Source organism: Drosophila virilis, chromosome 2, assembly GCF_030788295.1.
Source record: "Drosophila virilis strain 15010-1051.87 chromosome 2, Dvir_AGI_RSII-ME, whole genome shotgun sequence".
Classification (NCBI taxonomy): domain Eukaryota; kingdom Metazoa; phylum Arthropoda; class Insecta; order Diptera; family Drosophilidae; genus Drosophila; species Drosophila virilis.
In genome coordinates this window covers 12,485,911-12,508,243 of record NC_091544.1, presented here as the reverse complement: position 1 = coordinate 12,508,243, position 22,333 = coordinate 12,485,911, and the positions used below count along the sequence as shown (strand labels likewise).

Sequence of the window (22,333 nt, the reverse complement as noted above, 5' to 3'; positions counted from 1 at the left end):
CAGAGCATTCACAGCTATTGTGAACTGTTATCGAAAGTTATCGGAGAAAGCGCAACAGCTGTTGCAAACTCAAATTTGCGTTTTCCGTTAAAATTCAAATAAAATCTTTGTATATTTATATATATTGTATTTAAACTTTTTAATGTACTTATGGGTACCGTTTCCTTGGAAAAGAAAAAGAAAAACCAAAATATTTCGAGCATTGAATGTTTAATTTAAAATACTGTAAAATATACGCAGTTATATTTAAATACATATTTTAATAGAATTTCATTAAACACTAAATACAACTTGCCGTTTCCTTTTTAAATCGTATTACACATTTACTTAACTAATTGAAAAAATACGCATATATATGGAATACATATAGATGAACGCGTTCAGCTGGCGCTCAATGGGCGATTAAAACGCAATCCGTATGCTATTGAAATGTATATAGTTGAAGAAAAAAAATTGTTCACATTTATAATTTATGTATTATCTTTTTTTAAGCATAAATTTTTGGACGTGGTTTTTATCAAAAGTTTTGAAAAAATATTTATGGAATTTTGTACCGACTGCTAATTTTGACCCGTCGTCCAGGACCAATGATCAAACGGCGAATTTGTTTGTTTATCTGCATTTGTTTCTATCGTTTCGTCACGTTCACAATTAATGAATGTCTATAGCTGATTGTGTTTAAATGCCTGCTCCATTCGGCTTAGCACCAAGGCTCTTGTAGGGCCTGCCCCCGTTGCGCTCCCATTCGCGATTGAATTCATGGTCAAGTATTTCGGCACCGCGCTTGCGCGTCAGGCCCGTCTCCTCCAGGCTCAGCTCACACATTTGCATGTCGTCTGTGCCGGCAACCAGCAAAATAGGCGGCTTGTCCGCATGCAGCTCCATTTGCCGTGCAATCCACTGCCCATCAAAGTGTGCATACCACAATCCACGTTTAGCTAAAATAGAAGCCAATACGAGATTAAATAAAAACCCAGTCGAAAGCATTCGGGCACTTACTATTATCGGGCGCATTGGCTCGCATAAAGGGTATGCGGAAATAGCGATGCTGAGCCGACACAATTTCCTGTATGGGCTGCACAATTGGCGGCTGTTTGAAAGCTGCAAAAAATATATAAGTATATATATTTCTTATACGTATTACGAATTCCTTGATATGCCGCACTTACCGGCCTCCATGACGCTTCGCGGCGCACGTTCGTTCTCATCCATGGTAGTGCGCTTGCGATTCTTTGCCTTCCAGGCGTGATATACCTTCAAGCGGCGATGGAACTCCTGGCGACAGGCCTGCAACAGTACCAAAGATTAGCAATTGATTTAAGCTTAAAAGAACCGAAATTACCTCAAGCAATTCAATATCACAGGACGTGTTGATGGCATCGCGCAGCTCCGAGTACTTCCATTTGGACAAGTCGTACTTCTGTTTGCCAAGTGCTTGTTGCTGAGCGCGCACGTTCTCCGATCTAATGAATGCAACAGTATTAATAAATATATAATAGTCTCTTAATATATGAAAATCCATCGAAATGCGTACGAAAAGTGAGTTATTGATGGGTTTTTATGCTTATTACGTTTACAAAAGAGTTTTTAAAAATGGTTAAAAAATTCTACAACTAATGGCCAATTTATATTTATACATTATTACAGATCAATTAGTGTGAATGATAGTCGCATACTTTACATAGAGGTGTTAGTTATTTGTTAAATATAAAAAGTTTTCAAAACCAGCACCAACTCACTTATTTAAATATCGCGAAGCAATGTTTGACACAACTTGTGAAAAACTTGTTCATCAAATACATTATATAGAAAAGTAAAGCAGAAGTAAAGTAATATTTTTTGTTCGTTTTTTTTTTTTTTTTTTTAAGATTTAGAATCCAATTAGTTTGTGTAAAAGCGTTTTCAGAAAGCAAGAGAACAATATTTTTATTTTTAAAACAAAGAACAAAATTCATAAAGCGTGCTATACCTGATCAGTTTGTTGGAACCCACGGGAGACGCGTCACTGAGACCACCACTGTGTTTTGTTGGTTGTTTGGTTGTTTTTGTTTGGTTTGTGTGGGGGTGTGGTTTGTGTGGAAGAGAAGGCGTGTAGGGGATGGGAAAAAGTTGGTGAGTTTCTTATTCATCAATTATCAATACATATTTAATTATAATAACTATACTAATTTAGCTAATATGTACAAACGAGATACTGAACTAGCTTTGGTTATCAATAGATCGGAGATATCCTACTTATTTAAAGAGACTCTAGTGGAACGATTACCGGGCTTGCTGAAGTGACCTTACATACTTATAAATATTTGTATATATCTTAAAAAAAAAAAAAATTGCTGTTTACCAGCACCGTATTTACACCGATATGCTGCAAGGGCCTAATATCCCTATACTAAAATTCTGTTCAATTTGTGCGACTTTTGGGTTGGTAACATACTTGCGTATGACAGGTGGACTATCCTCCACCTGACCGTTGGATTCGCTGGCTAGGCGTAGAGCCAATTCGTGATCGCGTCGTTCCTGTTCGAGCTGCTGTCGATACTTGGCATCGTCCTTGGCTTCTTTTTCCATCTGTGCCTGCAGTACTAGGGCAGCGCGTCGATCCTCCTCCTCCTGACGCAGACGCTGTGCCTCGGCTGCCTTGCGTCTGGTCTCCATTTCGGCTTTGCTGTGTATTGAGACACTTGGTAAGTAAAGTGCATTAGATAAAACTGCTCAAAGCCAATACTAACAGTCGCTTGTTTTCAGCCTCGTCTCGCAGACGTTGTTCATCTGCCTCCTTGGCACGACGTTCCGCCTCCAGGGATTCTTGAATTTTGCGCAGACGTTCCTGCTCTTCGGCCTGCTGTTGCTCCTTCAACTTTCCGTTCAAATCGACGGTCAGCTTATTCATATTGGCCATGACCACTGTGTACATGGAGTCGATTTCGCGTTGAGTTATGCGAGGATTTTGCTGTGGGAAGCGGAAGATCAGTATACACAAATCTTAAGTAGCTGGCATTGAAATGCACCTTTATCTTTTGAATGGCATCATCAATCTGCCTGTAAATATCGTTCACACCGCCGACGATCTCATCGCGTCCAAGCTTCAGACCGCTGGCTATTTCGATGGTCTTCAACGTGTTGGTGCGTATTTTGTTGATCTTGGCAATGCCCTGGTAGCGTGGACGATGATGCTTCCGTGCCAGAAAGCCGCGGGCAATGCGCTGCGCGGTCAACACGCACTTGTTGCGATAAATGATGCGATTGCGTACTGAGATGAAGAAAATGTATAGAAGCGAAAATCAACAAGGGGAAAATCTCTATGTAGGCTAAATAACTCACGTTTAATGACGCAAAGTGCGCCCAGCGTAGACTTGACCCAGCGCGAGCGGATCAGCCATTTCTTCACCTTGGCCACAATGGCCAGCATATTCTCCGGATCGGATCGCATTATCCGATCAAACTCCACAAATTTGCCCGGTCGAAAGAAGACCTTGGTAATGCCAAACTTAAAATCCTTGGCGCTCAAATTGAGCGATTGGAACATGGCCTCGCAGAAAGTGCGTGCCGGCAGTGAAACTAGCTCCGGCGGCAGCACGGACTTGTACATGCTGTAAAGATCGGCAAAGAGCACACGCGACGGAAATCCATGCTCCATAAGCTCGAGCACAGATATGGTACCGGAGCACTTTAGCTGTGCCAGCGCCAGAGAGCCCTCGAACTGGCGATCAACCATTTTGCTATTGGGCTTGATGCAGCGTATGAAATTGGTACCCTGTGATTGCAAATAAATAAATTAGCTGACAATTGCATTTGTAGTTCACCACTCACATTCTGCTCGAGCTTTTCCATGAGTTCGCCCAGCTGCGTCTTGAACTTGGAGCCAACGGATATGAAGTTTAGCTTGCCGCGCACAGAGGTGTTGCTGCCGGATGGGAAAAGCAGCTTCAGTAGCGGATTCTCGCACTCCTGCACCAGGCCCTCAAGTGAGGCGTGCAATGCATCGTTATTCTTCTCAATGAACTGTTCCGTGTTGTAGCAAACGGCGCCAGCGAAATGACGCACCAGAAAACCCTCCTCATCGCGCAACGTGCGATGCGCTTTAAGGCGCGAGGAGCGCGGCAGTCCAAGGCGATAATGATTCGCCCAAGACTTGTGCACCTCCGCAGTGAAATGAGCGGGCGAGGACTTGGGCAGTTTGGACTCCTCGTCCAACAGTGTAAAAATGCCATTCGACTTGGCTTCGATCAGCTCAATGATGTCCTGATTGTCCGTGAAGGTAATCTCCGGCACATTAAGGCCCTCGCGCTTATACAGCTCCTGTTCGTTCTTCAAAATGTTGTCGTTAAAGAACTTTTGCAGCTTTTCGTTGCAGTAGTTGATGCAAAATTGTTCAAACGAGTTAACCGTGAAATACTCAAAGCCGGCAATATCCAGGACACCAATGTAAAAGTTAGATGCCTGGAAGGGAATGCCCTGATTGATCAAAGCCACAATCCGATCGAAGAGGCGACTGTAAATGGCCTTGGCCAAGGCATCGCGCGCGTTGCTCGCCTCGTAGATCTTCAGAGGAACCCTACAAGTGAGACGCAAATGTTGATAACCCAAATAGAATGGATCAGCTGCAGCTAACTTACATGATAACCGTGCCCTTGAAGCCACCGCCCTTACTCTGCATGACGCGCGACACCAGAGCAGTGCGCAACTCAGTCTGATCTACGCCCAGCAGGCCGCTTGTAATGGACAGTGATTGCTCCGATGACTCCGACACCTGACAGCCTCCACGCACATCGTCGGGTATCTCCTCAAAGTTGATGTTGCCCAAATGCAGCACGGCAGCCACCAGCGTGTAAATGCCCATTTTGTCCTTGTCGGAGAGACCTAATCGACCCAAGGCCTCGTCCAGATTTTGAAAGTGCTGGTAATCATCAATAATTGGATCCTTGAGCGGTCCCTTCTTCTGATGGCTCGTCGACTTTTGGGTGTCTGGTATGAGCTGCTCGGTCTTGGCATTGGCAAAGTACTGCGTGCAACCGGAAAGATACTGCAAAGGAGAGCAATTGGCATGAGAAGTGGACATACAATTTGCTGTTTAGAGGCTTACGCGATAGTCATCCGGCTTGCCCAGGTTAAGCTTGTCCCGCAGCTGTTGTGGTGCGCCGGCTAGCAGCATATAGAACACATGATAGTTACGCTCCTCGGCGCTCTGCGTGCAAATGCGACTCTTCTCCAGCAAATAGTGCGAGATATATCCGCCCACCACCTGGCACTTGGCATCGTAGTGCACCTCAATGAACTTGCCAAAACGCGATGAGTTATTGTTGCGTGTGGTCTTGGCATTGCCAAAGGCTTCCAGCACGGGATTGGCTAATCAACGATAATACCACAAAATGATAATACATATTTTTAAAGGAAACCTCGGCACATACCATCTAGTATTTTGGTCTCTATGGGACCGGCACTGTCGTGCGAGTAGCATAGATATTTGAGCAAATATTTGGTCGACTCCGTTTTGCCAGCACCCGACTCGCCGGAGACAATGATGGACTGCGACAGCTTGTAGACGCGCATGTCACGAATGGCCTTGTCCGCTGTTTGAAGGAGAGAATCAACGCCTTAAGCTCTGAACATCTGTTCCCGTGATCAAAAGACTTACCAATGGCAAACACATGCGGTGGCAGCTCGCCCAAGGAGCGTCCATTGTACTTCTTGATGGTAGTGGGCCCATACAGCTCCTTGATCTCACGGTACGGATTGACGGCAATGAGTATGTTAGCCACATAGGTCTGGAAAAAGGAGTTACTAATTTAGAAATGTGTACAGGTTACTCATTTGGTCGGTTAACTCACGTAAATCTTGTCTTTGTAGTAACGTGTTTTAAGATTGTCCAGAAATGTGGCCTCGTTCAGCAGCATAAGCTCACCTGCAAATTGGAGTGCGTAGTATATTTATTCTTGTATTTTCTGTTGCAAGCGAACTTTCACCCCGTTGCGCGCATTGGGTCGGGGGTTAGGTTTAAGTGCTTTACCGCTCTCAACTGTTTCACGGAAGCGTAGCTAACGATCACAACAAGATTTTAATGCCTTTTGGGCCAGAGCTACACTAAAGTTTTACGATCTTGCCCAGAAGTGGAGCATCAAACAACACGTGAGATTGCTCTAGCTGTTAGTTGAACAATTACCATGAACATACAACTATCTTAACTGATCAGTTAACTCATGAGTTCAGATTTCTCCTGGAAACAGTTTGGTTTATCTGGTTCTGCTTGGTATAGTAAGAAAAGTGATTATGCGCTTTCCATTCATTTCTACAAATGAAGTGGAAGCTATATACGCATATCCCAGCTTGTAATTTGATCTATCTGGAAATTGTAGACGTTCTGCTGCAGTTTAATATAGTTTAGCTAAGATTTAGTTAGATTAATAACTGCCGGAAATAGCTGACAGATCTTTAAATTTTACCACAGCACCTGCGTGCGTTTCGTGACGCGATTCTCATATAGAATATCCAATTTTTTTTTCTATACTTTATATAACCGCGTTCTATTCACAAACACCAGCAACAGAATAGATAAAGGCCCGAAAGCTTAAATACAAACATACACGCGCACACCACAAATACCCGAGTATTTGTTTGTGTGTGTTTTTGGTAATCATATAGACTGTATTTAATAGAGTATTGTATTTGCAATACTTACAGTTATCATCGTGATCCTGTGGTCCATCACATGAGGAGTGTATGTCATCGTGGTGACACGTACGCTTCGGGAATTTGCGATCGATGGGCGTGACCTCAAACTCCTTGGCGCCGATTTCAGTGATGCGACCCTGTATATAGCCATCCACGGGATCCCTAACCCAAACTAGCTGGGTGTCCTCCAACATTTTGCGCACTGCAATTGAATAAAAGCGAGTTGAATCATTTAGTGTGTATTTAGTATTACCAACTAATTAGCTATGAATTTTCTATAATAATCAAAATGAAAATCTTATCAATGTAGCCGTCAGCGACACTAACACGCTTGAACAGGTAACAGACGGCGGCGGCCAACAACGCTCTGACTGTGAGCCGCGTCGTCAGAGTTCACAAAAGCAACTGAGCAGGCAACTGTCGATCACAACCAGGTGGGCCGCGAGCGCTAGAGATGAGCGTGCTTCGTATCGAAGGGAGTGTCACGAGTGCTTACCGATTTAGGAAGATTGTAAAAACGAATTTGCAGCAGTTCATTTAGTGCTCGAAAGGTGTAAAATATATTACTTACAAAAACGTCTAGGAATGTGCTGAGCATATTTTACTTTATTTTATGATATCCTAGTCCCATTTTTCAAATCAAACCTAACTACTATAAAATATAACTCGTTTGGGTTTTGGCTACCCACTTTCAACAAGTCAGGTTGGCCGAGCGGTCTAAGGCGCCAGATTTAAGCTCTGGTTCTCGAAAGAGAGCGTGGGTTCGAACCCCACACCTGACAAGCTGGAAAATTTACTTTTTCGTTTTTTTTTTTTCAAATAAAACAAATTAAGTACAATTTTCCGCAAAACATTTTGTGAAGCAATTCAAATGTCGACTAGTCGATACTGCTAATGGCTTATATATTACAACCTATTATACACAAATTAATATTTAGCTACCAACTTATAGATATATAAGTTTAATTAAAAATTGTTCTCTTCTCACGCACACATCACTAGCAAAACGCTGATCGATGTTTTGCTCTCTCCCACTGGTTTGCTCTCTGTCCATGCCTAGCAAATGCGAGTTACAGTCATTAAGGTCGTTTTGACGCTCTGCCGCCAGTCGCTAGCCGGGTCGGGCCGGTGTTTTATGGCAGTTCTTGTTGAGCATTTCTCAGCTATTAAACTTTACCTGTCCCGTCAATCCCTCTCTCTTTTGCTCTCTACCCCGTTCTATATTATGCAGCTCTTCAACCCACCCGCTGCGCTGCGCTCTATCTTCTTGTTACGCTTGGCTTTTGTTCTTTGTTCGCTGACGTTGTCGCCTTGTGGCAATTTCTGTTTCTTTTCCCATTTCGCTTCAATTTTTTTATATTTCGTATGTTTGTCTGTTTGCTAGGTTACCTTTCTTGGTCATGCGTTGACTCACGGGCGTTGTGCCGTTGATAAGCACGGCTCCGCCAACCGTGTAGGTGTTGACACAACAAGAGAGAGAACCCCTCCTACGTCTGCCGCCCTCTAACAATGCCGGCCCTGTTATGGCCAAGAGTTGTTTGACAATTCGCATATAAACAAATAACTGAGTACTGTATATGCAATGTCAAACCGCAAATCTCTCGCTTACAACAACCGCTAGATGGCGCCCTCTGTCGCTCGTTTGCTTTCCAATCCCAGTAGATGGCAGGAGGGGGCTTGGTTGGAGGGGTAAGACAATGACGTTGGGAATCATTTTAGCGACAACGTCAAGGTGAAATTCATTTATTTAGTTCGCTGGGTTAATGGTGCATGGCTCGGTTGGGCTCGGCTTTGGCTCGGGTCCGCGCACTCAATTAGTGTCAGGTTTAGGTGATTCTCATTTCGTTGGGTTTCCGTGGAACAATGCAAATCATTTTGCCCATTTTTGGAACGCGCAAAACAATGACAACAGCGGGGCACACAGCTCTCTCTCTCTCTCTTCTCGCATAAATTAAGATACAAATTTTGCCAAAGTGCTAAATTATTAAATGATCGCTAAACGAGTTTTTATTTGTTTTGTTTGTTGCATACGGTTGTTGGTACGGGTTCTCTTTTTTCCGGCGGGAGAGGGATCAGACTGAACAGCTTGTCGTGGGTGTATTTCGCAAATCTAATTGCAATTTTGTAGAGATAGCTTTGTGATTTTATTGTGGGTAGAAACAAGTATTTCCGAAACTTTCAAACGCATGTGAAAGGCACTTGTAGCATATTTTTCCAATGACTCAGAGCTTGACCTGTTCTATGCACGTTTCGAACTCCAGTTCTTATCAGAACAAAAGGCTCGAGCTCTCCAAATGGAGTGCGTCACGAACTTCTATATGATATCTCAACGCTTTCAGCATTAAGATATCAATAATTTATAGCTATCCAGCTCTATTTCTATTTTATCACATTTTTCTCAGCTCAATTGTCGAGCAGAGCCATCCAGAATTAATCGGGCAGGCCCATTAACTGAAATGTATCCATCACAATTAGCCCAGTTTGTGAAAAGAAAGTGGAACTTGGCCTATGCATATGGCTGGAAATCGCTTTATAATGTGCAAGGCAAATTAACAACAATTTTTCAGGCAATTTAACATAATCTTGATTATGCAGGGAGTGAAAGAAAAAATCAACTCAATTGCAATATGCAATTTAAGATACCCTGTAATGCGCGAGTCATACATGGAAAGACTATAATCTAGTTGAGTTAGTTGAGAAATGACTTAAAATTTGATTTGCCAAATTTGTTGTACATGAACTTTGAAAATAATAGCAACAATCAATATTATCTACCATATTTTGAAAATAATATTAGTTTTTCGTTTACGCTCCGGCTAGAACTCTAGCTCACATTTAAGAAGTTTTCATCAGGCAACTTATTATTTGACTGCAGGGTATGTGCATAGTCACACAGTACATGCTTCTATCGTTCCTGCCTTGATTTTTTTGTATGCATGTCAGCAACGGCAATGATGACGCCTTGGAGTAGTTGCCTCTGTGCCCACAATTTGTCTGCCACTTGAATCTTTGCGCTGCTCTCTGCATGAGACGTCGGCATAAATTGCAAATTGCGCAAAGACAAAAAAAAAAACAAAATGAAGTTGCCTATGAGCAGCAGGGCGTGCGTGTGTGTGTGTGTGTGTGTATGTGAGATGAATGCCACATTTGATGGCCGTTTACGTAGACACGAAGTTGCCGAGCTGCATTCTGACAGGGATTGCATTGCATAGCCAAGGAAAGAAGTGGAAATGGGAGACAATCTTTGTGCAAGTCTCAGAGTCTCAGAGACGCCGAGCAGAAGCAGCCAAGTGTGGCTGCAGCTACAAAAAATAACAACCAAAAATCTATCTATGGCACACCGACGATTAAATACCCTCGCGAATCTATGGCTTACGCTTTTGCAGATATGTATGGGAGAATATAAGAAGTAGCAGGCTAATACTATCGTTCCTGTGGAACCTCTATAATATCATACTCCATCTAAGTGCTGCTCGATAAAGAAACATCTGACTATATCGATAAGGCTGTTAAAAGTGTTCAAAAATCGTTGCATATAATTCTCAAGTGGTTATAGCCTCACATCTAGAGTCTATAGCAGAGTCTGCTTATGATAGAAACGGGAGCTGTATAGACAAAGGGCTCTCCCTTGTTGCTGCAGGTCGTTATGATGGACCCCGAAGCCTCGATCAAGAATATAGTATATACCTTATGTGCACGTCTTCTTCTGTGCGTTACATAGCTCGCAAAAAAAAGTATAATAACCTTTTACTAGAGTGTAAAAAGCATAAGCGACTTGATGACGGAGGAAGTGCTTGAGGGCGACATTGACAATGGCCAAGAGACAGGCGGCAAAGGTGCGCCACCTGGGAAACACACATAGACCAGCGGAGGTGGACGCTACAGCACAGAGAAAAAGCAAAGTCATGTTTAAGCACAGTGTGGAAGAGACGGCAAAGGCTTATGAAATGTGAAGCCGCGGCCTTTGTGCGCAGTAAATGAATGACACCTGCATCGGGCTGCCGCTGACTGTGTGTATAGCTAACAGGCTTATTTTGGCACGGCTGGGCTGCTTTCTTGACCGGGTCGTATGTGTAACCCGAGCACCTGCATTGGCTATTTGACCAGCCAAAGAGTCCAATTAGCCGGGTCGCAGCCGGAGAGGGCAGACGCGCCTCTGTGATTTGTGGCCTGTTTATGCATAGAGTACTTTTTGGATTTTATTGTATTTTTTGTTTTTCCCTGTGCGGTGATATCATCGGCACAATGTTTATCGTCTCGCCCTTTTCCGGCAGCCCAACCACCCACGCGTCTAGTGAATCAGCCCTGGTTGCGTGCCTAGTCTGCCGTGCTAGTCACTTATTACTGTAATTGAAAGCACGGCCATTTGTTTATGGATTAGCCAAAGTGCTGCGTAGAAGTGCAAGGGAATGCAGCGACAAACCTAAGTCGCAGATCGTTGCTTTTGTCTTAAATTAATGTATTTTTTTTTTTTTTTAAATCATTTCCAAATCGTTCACAACAGTTAACCCCATTCCTTTATATCAATCTACGGCCAATGCACCTGGCGATAGGTTTTATCTGCGCGCTGTCAAACGAAATCAATTGGGAAATGTCAATAAAAATGTTCATGGCTTCAATATGTTTGTTTTTTTCTGGTCATTCTGAGCAATAAGTTTTGTATATTAGAGTCTAAAGACCAGCAAATATTTGCTTTGCTTCTCAAACAGCAAACAAAAACAAGCATTTTATACAAAAGAAATATGCTTCGTTTCAGGCTTAAATTCGGCTCATCTTTAACAAATCTGGATAAGGTGAGGTTCATTCAAAATTAAAATTCCCTTTTTTAGTCGATTCGATGTAGAGAAAGTCAAAGCAAGGGTTTACCAATTTAGATTGGCATAAATATTAAATTATATTTAAGCAAAAAATCTATGAGATCTATATATCTCTCAATTGATGATTTGGTGCAGGTTCTCTTAGCTCGATCTATAGTTTCTATGACAGGTATATAATATATCCGTCCGCTTGCCTGCAGCGAATTGGCAAAACTAGCTCAAGTTTCAAATAGATATATCTAAGAGTGAGAGATCGATATACAAAGGAAATATAATTTATAATACTTTCAATTAAAAATACCCTTTAGATACATTTAATCGTACGTATTAAAAACCATAAATTAAGCTGTCAGTATAATTTTCCGGGGAACTTTTGTTTCTTTGATAACTCGTCTGGGCCAACAATAGCTCCTTGTGAGCGCCTATCAATTATTAGCCAAAAATTAATTGCAACAAACACAAACATTATGACCAATTGGTAGCAGATAAGATAACGTTTAATGAAAGTTGCGCCAATTAATTGACAAAATTTATTAAACTCACCAGAGTTGGGGTCATGCTGCGCCTTGTTATTGGTATAGAAATCCATGTTGTGGGCTTAGTTTCTGTGCGTGTGTGTAGAGTGTGTGTTAGTATGGACTAATGAGTTAATTGCAGTGCAATGCACCAAGGCTGAGGGTTGAGTCAGCAGGCAAGAAGTAACGCACGGGGGTGCTGCTGCAGTTGAGTGCACTTTGAACTAAGCTAAGTATATGCACGAGGGGGTTGACCTGGGTCTGAAACCGTTTTGTGTGTGTGTGTGTGCGTGTGTGTGTTATTGTTATTATTATGCTTGAGCCTGGCAGCTGCTTCCCTGTTTGATTTTCACTATCGATTAAACACTTTTCACTCGCTTTGGCTTACACTTTCGCACATTTGGCCTGCTTGACTGTTGGATAATTTCACAGCTATTACCCAAGCGAGAATACGTTTTCGCTTTTCTCGCTGGATTTTCACATCAATTACAATGCATTAATTGAAATTTTCCTGGCGGCCAGCCAGCATATGGAAATGTGTGAAACTTTATTGCACAATTTACTGCAGTTGCTGACCTACATTACGCGCCAAGCGATATCATCGACAACAGATGAGCTGGAGATTGAGAAATGGGGATAATATGCGTAAATGTATATCTGGCAAAAAGTTTTTCGTCTACGTGTTGACTGCATTCGATGTATCTGGATCTTATTATGGTCGTTGCTTTTATTGTTGTTGTTGTTGTTGTTGCTGCAGTTTTCACCCAGTAACCGAGTTCTTTGGCAACCCCGCCCCGACAACGAATGACCCGCAAATGAAGCACGTGCGTTGCGACTGCAATCGACGAGCTCACGAATTGCACTGATGCGTCTGCGGATTCTGTGTGGAAACGGAGCAGGATGTTCGTTGACGATATTCGGGGTTGTTGTTGCGCATCGCATATCGTAAACGATAAACGGCAGCGTTCAGCGTCAACTGCGCCGAATCCGCAATTGCCGTGTGTGTGTGTGTGTGCGTGTGTCAGTTTGTGCTTGTGGGTGGCACAGTAATAATTCCATTTGCATGCTAGAGCCGGGCAAATTGACAGTGAAGTCCGCCCGAGTTCTGTTTATGATCCAATTCAAGCCACAAACAAAGGCAAAAATTGTAACACTTCGCTGAAGTGCGACTGGAGTCGCCGCCAGGAAGCAATCGCAACTGCAAACGGAGACGGACAAAGGCCAAACACACAAACACAATAACAAATGCAATGACAGTGCCGCTTGGCATGACATAACAACTTCCGGTATAATTTACGCGGCTTCAAATTGAGTTATTCACAGGCGCAACAGCTGCTTGAGGGAGCTTTAACTGCATTTCTATTCAAATCGGAGACGTGAAAGGTGCAAGCTTTGAAAATTTAACGGTAAATAAGCATAAGCATTAGTAGGCAGATGCAACGCTTTATAAACAAAAAGCCAAAGCTTTAAAAAGCTTTATATTTGAAAGCAACAATTGAACAGGCGGCAATTATACATGCAGAACGCGAGAGAGAGATAGAAAGAGAGAGATACGAAAAGCGCGTCGTTCTCTGCGCTGTGACAAACTATTCTGGCGTGAGGGTTGACTCCCGCTGTGTCAGAGGGAAAAATAAAGCATTTTATGCCTGTCAGCTGTCTGTTGTTGTTTTTTTTTCTTTTTTATCAACCTACGTGCATATGGGTACAAATGTGTACATACAAAAAAACGAAAAGTGCAAAAACGCTTTTATTGCGAGAGCGCGATATAAAAATAGCCAATCGCTGTTTGTTCTAGCTATTCATGTACATGGGGCAATGTATGAGTGGGAATATGAAAATGTTTTGCATTAATTAAGAAATTTTATTTAACTAAATAAACTTTTTATTTATTGTTAAGCAATAAACAAGCATACTAAGTAGCACAAAACTCATCCACCAAAAAACAATATCAATGCTTAGAGGAAACACACATTTGCTCTGCAACATTCTCGCATACACACAAATTAATACTCACCCTCAGTGAGGTATGTGTCTGTGTGTGAAACAAAAATATAAATGTATACGTGAAAACTGTCAGCCAATGTTGACAACGTTGCTTATGTAGCACGTTTAGAGCTACTCGCCCAACAAGTCAGGTTGGCCGAGCGGTCTAAGGCGCCAGATTTAAGCTCTGGTTCTCGAGAGAGAGCGTGGGTTCGAACCCCACACCTGACAAGCTGGAAAATTTACTTTTTGTATTTTTTTAACATAATAAAATGAACACATTTTCATCTCGCATACGAAAAATGTTGGTAGAACAATTTGAATGCCCGAGAAGATACTATTGTAGATATACATATTATCCGTGGATCCACCTAAAGATGCTGATAAAAGTGTATGGCTTAAGCTTTTTAATGCCGTTTCCAGCTGCAAGAAATATTTATTTAATTCTTTACAAATCGTTTCCTCAGGTGACTCATAAAAGATTATTCATGGCCTGGCTGCAATTGCAGTTGTAACTGTGCTGTGATAGCCCGAAAAGGGGCTTAATGGAAATAAGTCTACCATTGCGAACGCTACGCACCTTCCGGTTAACCAAAGGCCAACAACGAGCCCAGATTCAAAAGCCAAAGCCGAAGCCAAAGGGCCAGCAAGTGCCGTTGACTCTGAATAATTAATAATCATGTTGTTCGTTATGTGTCTATTGTTTTGGCGTGTGCTTTGTTATGCATTCTGTTGCATTGCGCAACGTGCTAGCAACAACAAAACATGGTTAAAAACAGTTGGGCCAGCTAGCTGGGTCGAATGGTAAAATATGTGTACACATATATGAACATTTGTTACGCCAACGGATAATCAATTTGTCAAGCGGCAGTCTATGGTGTCGAATTTGCAATCAATCTTCAAAGATTGAAAGATGTCTGATGCAACTGTGAACTGTGAATTCTGATCAATTTGATAGTTATAGAGATTTATTGTTTTGATCGGAAACTTGACTTTTATCGATGCAATCAACGAGTTGAAAGCGTATGAGATTTTCTTTCAATAATTTTGTATACCCTTGTGGAGGGTATTAGAGTTTTGCAATGGCATATGTGACGCATGGAAGAAGACATCTTCGACTCAATAAAGTATATATATTCCGGATTAGCTGCAACAGCCGAGTTCAGCAAGCTATATCCAATTGTCAAGATATCTTGAACAAATTCGAAACTTACTGGCCTAATTATGCTATATTATATAGCTCTATCCTTTATATATTTCAAGGTATTTATACTTTACTCACAAATCTGTTATAAAAAATGTCTATAAGGGCATTAAATCTTAGCCGTACTTTCTTGTTTGATATACGTGAACAGCCAATTCGCAAATTGATTTTCTATAAAAAGTGACAATTGTTGCAAAACTGGCGTATTTTGTCTTCCTCTTGCATTGCGCTGTTTTGGCCCATATGCACAGCTACCCTACTTATTCGCATTGGGGCTTTCAACTCGCGACATTTCCCCGTATCTATACATATATAGAGAAAAAAGATTGCATGCAAACAACAAAAAGCCAAACAATTGCCATAATTTCATAACCCAGAGCCAACCAAGCTCGTTTCCCATTCTTCAGCGTTGGAAAAACAATTTTGAATTGCTTGTGGCATAAAAAACAGAGCAGCGAAGACAACCGAGTCGACAAAAAAAAAAAAAAAATAAAAAAAAAAATTGTGTAATAATTGCGACATTTTCTGCAGTTAAAAGCCATAAAGCAATGGAAGCAGGCAACTGTGACGTCACAAGGTAAACAATAAATTACAGAACTAGTATATTAGCACAGTTAGGCACAAGAATGAAAGAATTTCATTGGAATCTTATCACGTTTGGTGTGCAGAAGCGCGACAAACAAGAACTCTTTTGAGTGCGAAAGCTAATGCTATTGGCCAAGAAATGGCTGGGCTTAAAACAAGTTTCAGCCTTAATGGTCAGTGCCACGTTTCTGCGTTTCAATATCAAGTTCAACCAGTCGGACTCTGTAGCAACAGCAGGCTCGGCCCAGGGACGCTAACGGTGCCAATGTCCATGTGGCTTTTGCGACAGGTTCCCGATTCGAACGCGGGGGCCCAACAGAATCGTGGCAAACAGCAGCCGCAGCAGTCCACATGCAACTGCGCATATCAGTTGCACGGATTTTCGCAATGGTGGCAAGTGGCAACCAGTTGAACTTGTTTTCCAGCGCTGTTGCAGCTGCCCCGGCCAAATGCAGCACAAAAATAACAATAATAAGAAATAATAAAAAGCGAATAGAAAGAAAGAATAGCTAGAGAAAAAAGCGATGTCAGCATTGATGAGTCATGCGGCTAACTAGCCCCAAGTTTTTCGGTTTCGGAAAAACTCACAAAATCTATCTTCGAAAAAGGCCAGATAGAGAGAGAGACAGAGAGAGTGAGAGGAAATGCTCTAAAAGCAATTACATTTGCAACAATAGCAGCGGCGGCAGCAGCTGTTAAATTTATGGCTCAAACGTCACAGGAACATGATTTCAGCCACGCACGGGTTCAGGCTGGCAGCGGAGCTAGAGTTCACTGTACCGTAAAGCAACTAACTGAATGCTGCGCATGCGGCACAGCTCAGCTACCAAAACGAGTTCAGTTTTGGCTTCGAGGTTTTTGAGCTTTGGTCTTTATAGAGGGTATTCTAATTTTGTCACGATTTGACCAACGCTGGAAAATATCAACAGCCAAATGGGTTATCTGTCAGTCTGTTTCTCAGACATATGAATATAGCTATGATGTTTTACAGAGCCCCTTTTACTGTTGCAGTCGGCATATTAATATTTCGTAATTTACAGTATCTGACCACTATATCTTAAAGCTGCAATATGAACGATCAGTCAGATCTTGTCATTAAATTGATCATTTGTTAGTTTAAACATGTTAAAGATGAAAAATTAAATGCAAATGACGTTTTTTTTCGAAAAACTCTTTTCTTAGAGAATATGTAGTGAAAATTCTGATGGCCGGACAACGATCCTCAGTTCCTTAAAAGGAACATTCGCCTATCAGGACTGTTTGCTAGGAGAGTTCATACTGTATCCACTGTTCTGCTAAGATATCTAAAAGAAACCATATTGAGACTGACTACAGCTTAAGAGGTGCATCCACCTAACAGGAGTGTTCCCACAGTATCTTGGCCCCACCCAGCTCTTGTGATCTTCAGCATTCTCCTAAAATATCTGACATATCGTATGTGACTACAAAGAACTTCGGGTGAATGTGTTTGCTAGGAGACTTCTTGCTGTATCTTGTTCATAGCCAGCTCTTGTGATCTTCACTATTCTCCTAAGATATCGAACCTGCCTGCTAATCTCTTTTGCGGCAAATCTCTACTAAGCCATGCCTTTGACATGGCATAAAGTCTTTTCCCTGCCTTAGACAGCCGCTCATTTTTGATAGTTTGGCTTATTTGTGACCAACATGCAGGTCGAAAACAGCAAATATTGATATCTAACTTGATCTTGGAGCACACCAACCTTTCCCAGTTCAACGACTCGCCTGCAAATTGAGTTGGATTTTCAAGTTTGGCCAAAGATTTGTGTTTTCGCTGCTAAACTTCGCGCAAGTGGAACCAATTAATGCAGACGCTGAGCGTAAAAAAACAATAATAAAACAAAAACAAAAATGGGCTGAAAAACAGGAAAAGCCAGCAATAAACAATTGAAAAGTGAAACAATTAAAGCTCGCCATTTCCTACTGCAGCTCCCATTTACAGTAACAGGAATTTCCATCGAACTGCAGCAGGCATGAAGACAACTACAACAACAACCTAAAACAACAACAACTTAAAACAACAGCAACAGCTGCCGAGGGGCATCAGCTCCCAGGGGCTAGTCCCCGTCATATGCTGATGGATTCACTGGAGCCCCATCACATATGCAGCACAACATATGCTCACAGATTTGCCATATGTTTTGCTGAGATTCATTTGATCCTCCCCTCCCCCTCCACACTCCACCCACTCAAACGTGACGCATTTGGCTGTCACAAATCGCGGCCTCCACGAATTGCCAAGTGCACTTTCTGAAAACGCACTAAGTACGTAAATAAACAAATGCTCTGCATTTAACATTCATTGCGATAGCTTCTTTCTTTTTGCTTTACGCAGCTAGCCAAAAAAAAATAAAATGAAAAGAAAGTGTTTTCTTTTTGCAAGCTGGTACGCAGCTCCAAAAAGTGCCATTAAAAACGTATTTATTGTCTTTTATTCTTCAACATTTGTTTAATTTTTGTTTCTTAAGTTTTAAATACTCAAGCAAGCCTTTTATTACTTAATTATCTTCAGCTAGTTAGTTTTTGTATAGCCCTAGATTATAAATGAATAAAAATACTCTAACTTAACTTTTTGAGATTTTACAATTTGTAAAAGAATACTTTTTAGTACTTCCTTAAACACACTTAGATAAACTAAACGCGTTTAGGGCCATTTTTATTTTGGGGCATGTGTGAGAACTTGTGAGCTGCATACAGAGCTATCTATGTATTTGTTCTTGCCAATCAACCTGTTATCATTTCGTTAATCTTATCTTCTTATCTAGCATGGTGCAGCTGTCAGTGGGACGGACGTACACAAAATCAAGATACTGATATTTGTTAATATGAAAAAAAGAAGAAGACAACTAGTGCAGAAGCATAAATGGGCATATGGGAAAATGAATAGAGCTGAAGGAAATAAATGCAAGTATTTCGTAGTCGGTCAAAATTGTAATTCTAGGAAATATACTAATTCAGAATTTATACGATATAGTTGGCTTAGATAAATCATAAAATTTTGACTGACTGCGAATAACCCTTAAAACTAAACCACAAAATTTAATGTGCATTAATTTGACTAATTTATAATTCCCATCCATATTTTCAGATATGCCGTTGCAATTTGTGATATAAAAAGAAAATTGCGATATGTCTGGGTTAAGCTTAAGTCATTTCGGAAGTTTGTTTTGATATCGAATCGAAAGATAAACAAACAAGAAAAATATATGTAAGACATGCATATGCAGGTATATATATGTATATGCTAATCCAAGTGTCTAAGAAACAAAGGTAGCAATTAATCCAGCAACTTTCACTGTGACCTACAGCTGTTTCTCTTTTATTATATGCAAATTAGCTAACGCACAAGCACTTTAGATGCTCTTGAATGGGGCGGTGTTCGGTTAACGAGCATCTCTCACGGAGCTAACCCTATTGTTGTCTGGCCAACATTTATATGTATTTTTTTTTTTTTTTTTTTTTTTGGGCAGAGGAAGTTGGCCAGCTGTCGGACTTGACAAAGGACGTGTAGCGCAACAATTGGCGATCGCATTTTGAGAACGAGTCGTCGTGTCAGTTTTGTGGCGCGTGCAGAGCGCTGCTCGATCAGCGGGCGGCTGTTCGGGGGGTGACACGCAGAACAATGAACTTTTTGGCCAGATATGAAACCAAAAATATATAGAATACAAAACAAAATTGTTATTGCCGTACAGCTAAACCCGTTAATTGGCTTTCAGAATGCAAGTTCTGCAAATGTGTTTACACCAGAGCTGTCGAAAATATAAATAGCTGTTTGTCTCCGTGCTGGAGTTGAGTGTGCGTCGTGCTTTGATTCGTGACACGATCCAATACAGCGTGCTTCAATTTTGTGCATCTCTGTGGCGACCATTGTGGAATATTTAATATATATCAATTAATTATCATCATATAGTGCCTTTAAATAACAATTAATATTATAGCTATATCAAAAACATAATTCTTTTCTCATTCGCCCATCTCTAATTAGCATGTAAAATGTGCGTGTATTAGTGCGCGCACTGCTAAGCCTGCGCATCTGTGTGCCGCGTGTGTGTACCTTTGGGAGAGGAGGGCAGATGTGTGTGTGAGAGAGAGAGAGCAAGGGCGACAGAGAGCGAAGCCCTTGTTTGTGATGGATTTACAGGGGGGCACGCGCATGCGCTAGGAGCTTGTCACGTCTTTAGTTTCCATTTTCAGGAAACGTATATATGTAATTAAATAGCAAAATGTGCGTGGCATCAGTAAACGACTCGGCTGGACATTTGCTCCTTCAGCCTGGGGGGCATCAGACGCTCATTTCCGTACTCAATTAAAATGACCCTGAACAATGTCTTACGTTTTCATAGGATGACTGCGCCGGCGTCAATACGAATCTATCTTTCGAGTTTTGAGTCTTTTGCTTTGCCTTTTGACTTTACATTCTATAAATAGCACATGTGCGTGTGTGTGTGTGTGTGTGTGCGGGTGAGACAGCTGCGTTTGCGGCGGCTGCTGCTGCGGTTGGTGGTGTCTTTGTTGACATTTAACGACGTTTCACCCCCGCGAGGATGTCGCGTCTGCGCCCTCTTTTCCAATCGATTCAGGGTCACGTTTTGTGCAGCAGGCGGCGGTTTCGCTTTTGCCTATCGATTGCAGCGAAAACGCCAACGCAACAGAAAACTAGAGGTTCTAGTCGGGAGTGTGCGACCAGCGAATACCCTGTACCCAGCGCTAAGTAAGTCGATTTATAGATCTAAACTGAGTGCGGTCTGTGAGAACTATTATTTCGGCTGCTGATGCTGATTTTATAAAGTTGAAGTTGGCTTTATTTCCGCATGTGACAGCCGTACATATGCACCAAGCCATTAACTCACATTCAATGCGTACAGGGTATTAAAAACGGCAAGCAACAAATACGAACAAAAACGAAGCAAACCAAACTCAAGCTCATAGTTTGGAACTCGGCCGAAAGGGCAAATATGAGTTATTGTTGTTGTTGTCGTTGTTGTTGTTGTTGTTGTAATCCTTTGCGCTTACCTGTTGCTGTTTTTGTTGCTGCTTCCGCTGCTGCGCCGTTGTGGAGCGTTTAGCCGGTGTTTTTTTTGAATTATATATGTGATTTCAGGGTCGCTCGTTTTGTTTGTTTCGCCCGTTTTCCGTTTTGGCAAAATATTAAACACAATCGAACCGAATGCTTACGAACAAATTTGGATAAAAACACGCGCCAATTTCCGTTTTTTGGCTTCTATTAATTTGTTTTGCCAGTTGGCAGTGTGATGTGCTGCAGAAGGCGAAAATGCCCTCGAACACAATTTTGTGTTGACGTATTTAAATGGAGTGTTTTGTTTATTAAGTAAATCTCATGTGATCTCGTATTTAATTGCGCTGAGTGCGCGCACCGACCGCAGCGTCCGATGTTAATCTTTCGACTGCCCGCGATGTCCAATTCGACATATCGTTATCGGTAGCAAACTCAAAATGGCATGCATACATCGATAGCATAATAATGCATACGATATTTTCATGACAGTGCTGCAAAATTGTGAAGAATGTTGCGCAACATTTTCATAGCCACATGCTGAGTAGCTTAGAAACACTCTTCTTGCATGGTGTTTTGTGATGCTGCCATCAATGATGCTCGCGACATCTTAGCCTGCATAGATACATTTATGTTGAGCAACAATCGACGTGATGCCGATAAGAGTGTTGCGATATCTTTAATCTACACGCATTTGCGCGGTAAATCGAAATTTGAAATGTGTAACCAGCCTACTACGTCGTGTTTAAACTCTTATGACATCAAGCAATATTTATTAATTGTTTATTATAGCTGGTAATTGATTGTAACATTTTTGTATTATTCTCATTTTCTCAAGTCTCCACTTAACACGAATTTCCATACAGTTTGACATGCATCGCAATCCCTAAAAGACTGCAATAAAAACAACGAGTTGTTCAACCAGCTTGAATTCTTTTACTTGTATCTAGTTTTAAATGGCAATGACAAGTTTTTTTTTTGCTTAAATCTCAAATGTGGCTCTGTCTCGCATTGAAATGCGGTTCTTGAGTTTACAAATCTGCATTGGCCAATGCGTCCAAAACTTTGGCCAACCACTTGGCCATTAATCATGCCACTTTTTGTTGCAAAATCGGAACGCTCGAGCAATTGACGAATTTTCGATTTTTTTTTACAAATTTGCACTCAATTGGAATTTTGCGGTTATGCCCGTAAACATTAATCTTAAAGATTAATCAGCTTCAATATTTGTCAGCTGCTTTCATCTCTGAAAATAAATAAACGTAAAGAAATACATTTTTCTCCTAAACTGATTCGCTAATATGTAATAAAATAATTGGTTTATCGTACAAAGTTATTATACAAACATGTTATTTCGTGTTTTTTGTGATTTTTTCAATTATAGTTTTGATCTGACCTTTAAGGTATATTATGACTTTTACTCAAATCCGAATCGAATCGAATTGCAGTTTCAGTATTTTCTGGAACTGCCGAGCCCTATTCTGCTGACTAATTGAGTCTAATTGAGACTGTTTGGTTATGGTATCGC

General features: G+C 41.4%; 1 protein-coding gene and 2 non-coding genes across 7 annotated transcripts; 2 read left to right on the top strand and 1 right to left on the bottom strand.

The window, feature by feature from the left end:
• Positions 1-193: 193 nt before the first annotated feature.
• On the bottom strand, positions 194-21,194 carry jar (Myosin heavy chain 95F jaguar). Of its 5 annotated transcripts, none has more exons than XM_015171546.3 (18): positions 20,805-21,194; positions 6,677-6,871; positions 5,829-5,902; positions 5,636-5,765; positions 5,409-5,570; positions 5,084-5,346; positions 4,617-5,023; positions 3,811-4,555; positions 3,322-3,754; positions 3,009-3,250; positions 2,730-2,950; positions 2,435-2,665; positions 1,970-2,017; positions 1,740-1,784; positions 1,343-1,463; positions 1,170-1,287; positions 1,000-1,101; positions 194-938 (listed from the first exon to the last, which is right to left on the bottom strand). In XM_015171546.3, exons 2-18 carry the CDS (start codon positions 6,861-6,863, stop codon positions 679-681), a joined length of 3,789 nt encoding a protein of 1,262 aa, XP_015027032.1. In that variant the 5' UTR covers positions 6,864-6,871; positions 20,805-21,194; the 3' UTR covers positions 194-678. The 5 variants fall into 5 exon arrangements, with proteins under 5 accessions (XP_015027032.1, XP_015027033.1, XP_015027031.1 ...); XM_015171547.3 differs by lacking the exon at positions 20,805-21,194 and adding an exon at positions 12,030-12,831; XM_015171545.3 differs by lacking the exon at positions 20,805-21,194 and adding an exon at positions 6,997-7,087.
• On the top strand, positions 7,368-7,451 carry TRNAL-UAA (transfer RNA leucine (anticodon UAA)). Its single transcript has one exon. It is a non-coding gene; the product is annotated as a tRNA-Leu (tRNA).
• TRNAL-UAA (transfer RNA leucine (anticodon UAA)) lies at positions 14,132-14,215 on the top strand. Its single transcript has one exon. It is a non-coding gene; the product is annotated as a tRNA-Leu (tRNA).
• Positions 21,195-22,333: the final 1,139 nt, after the last annotated feature.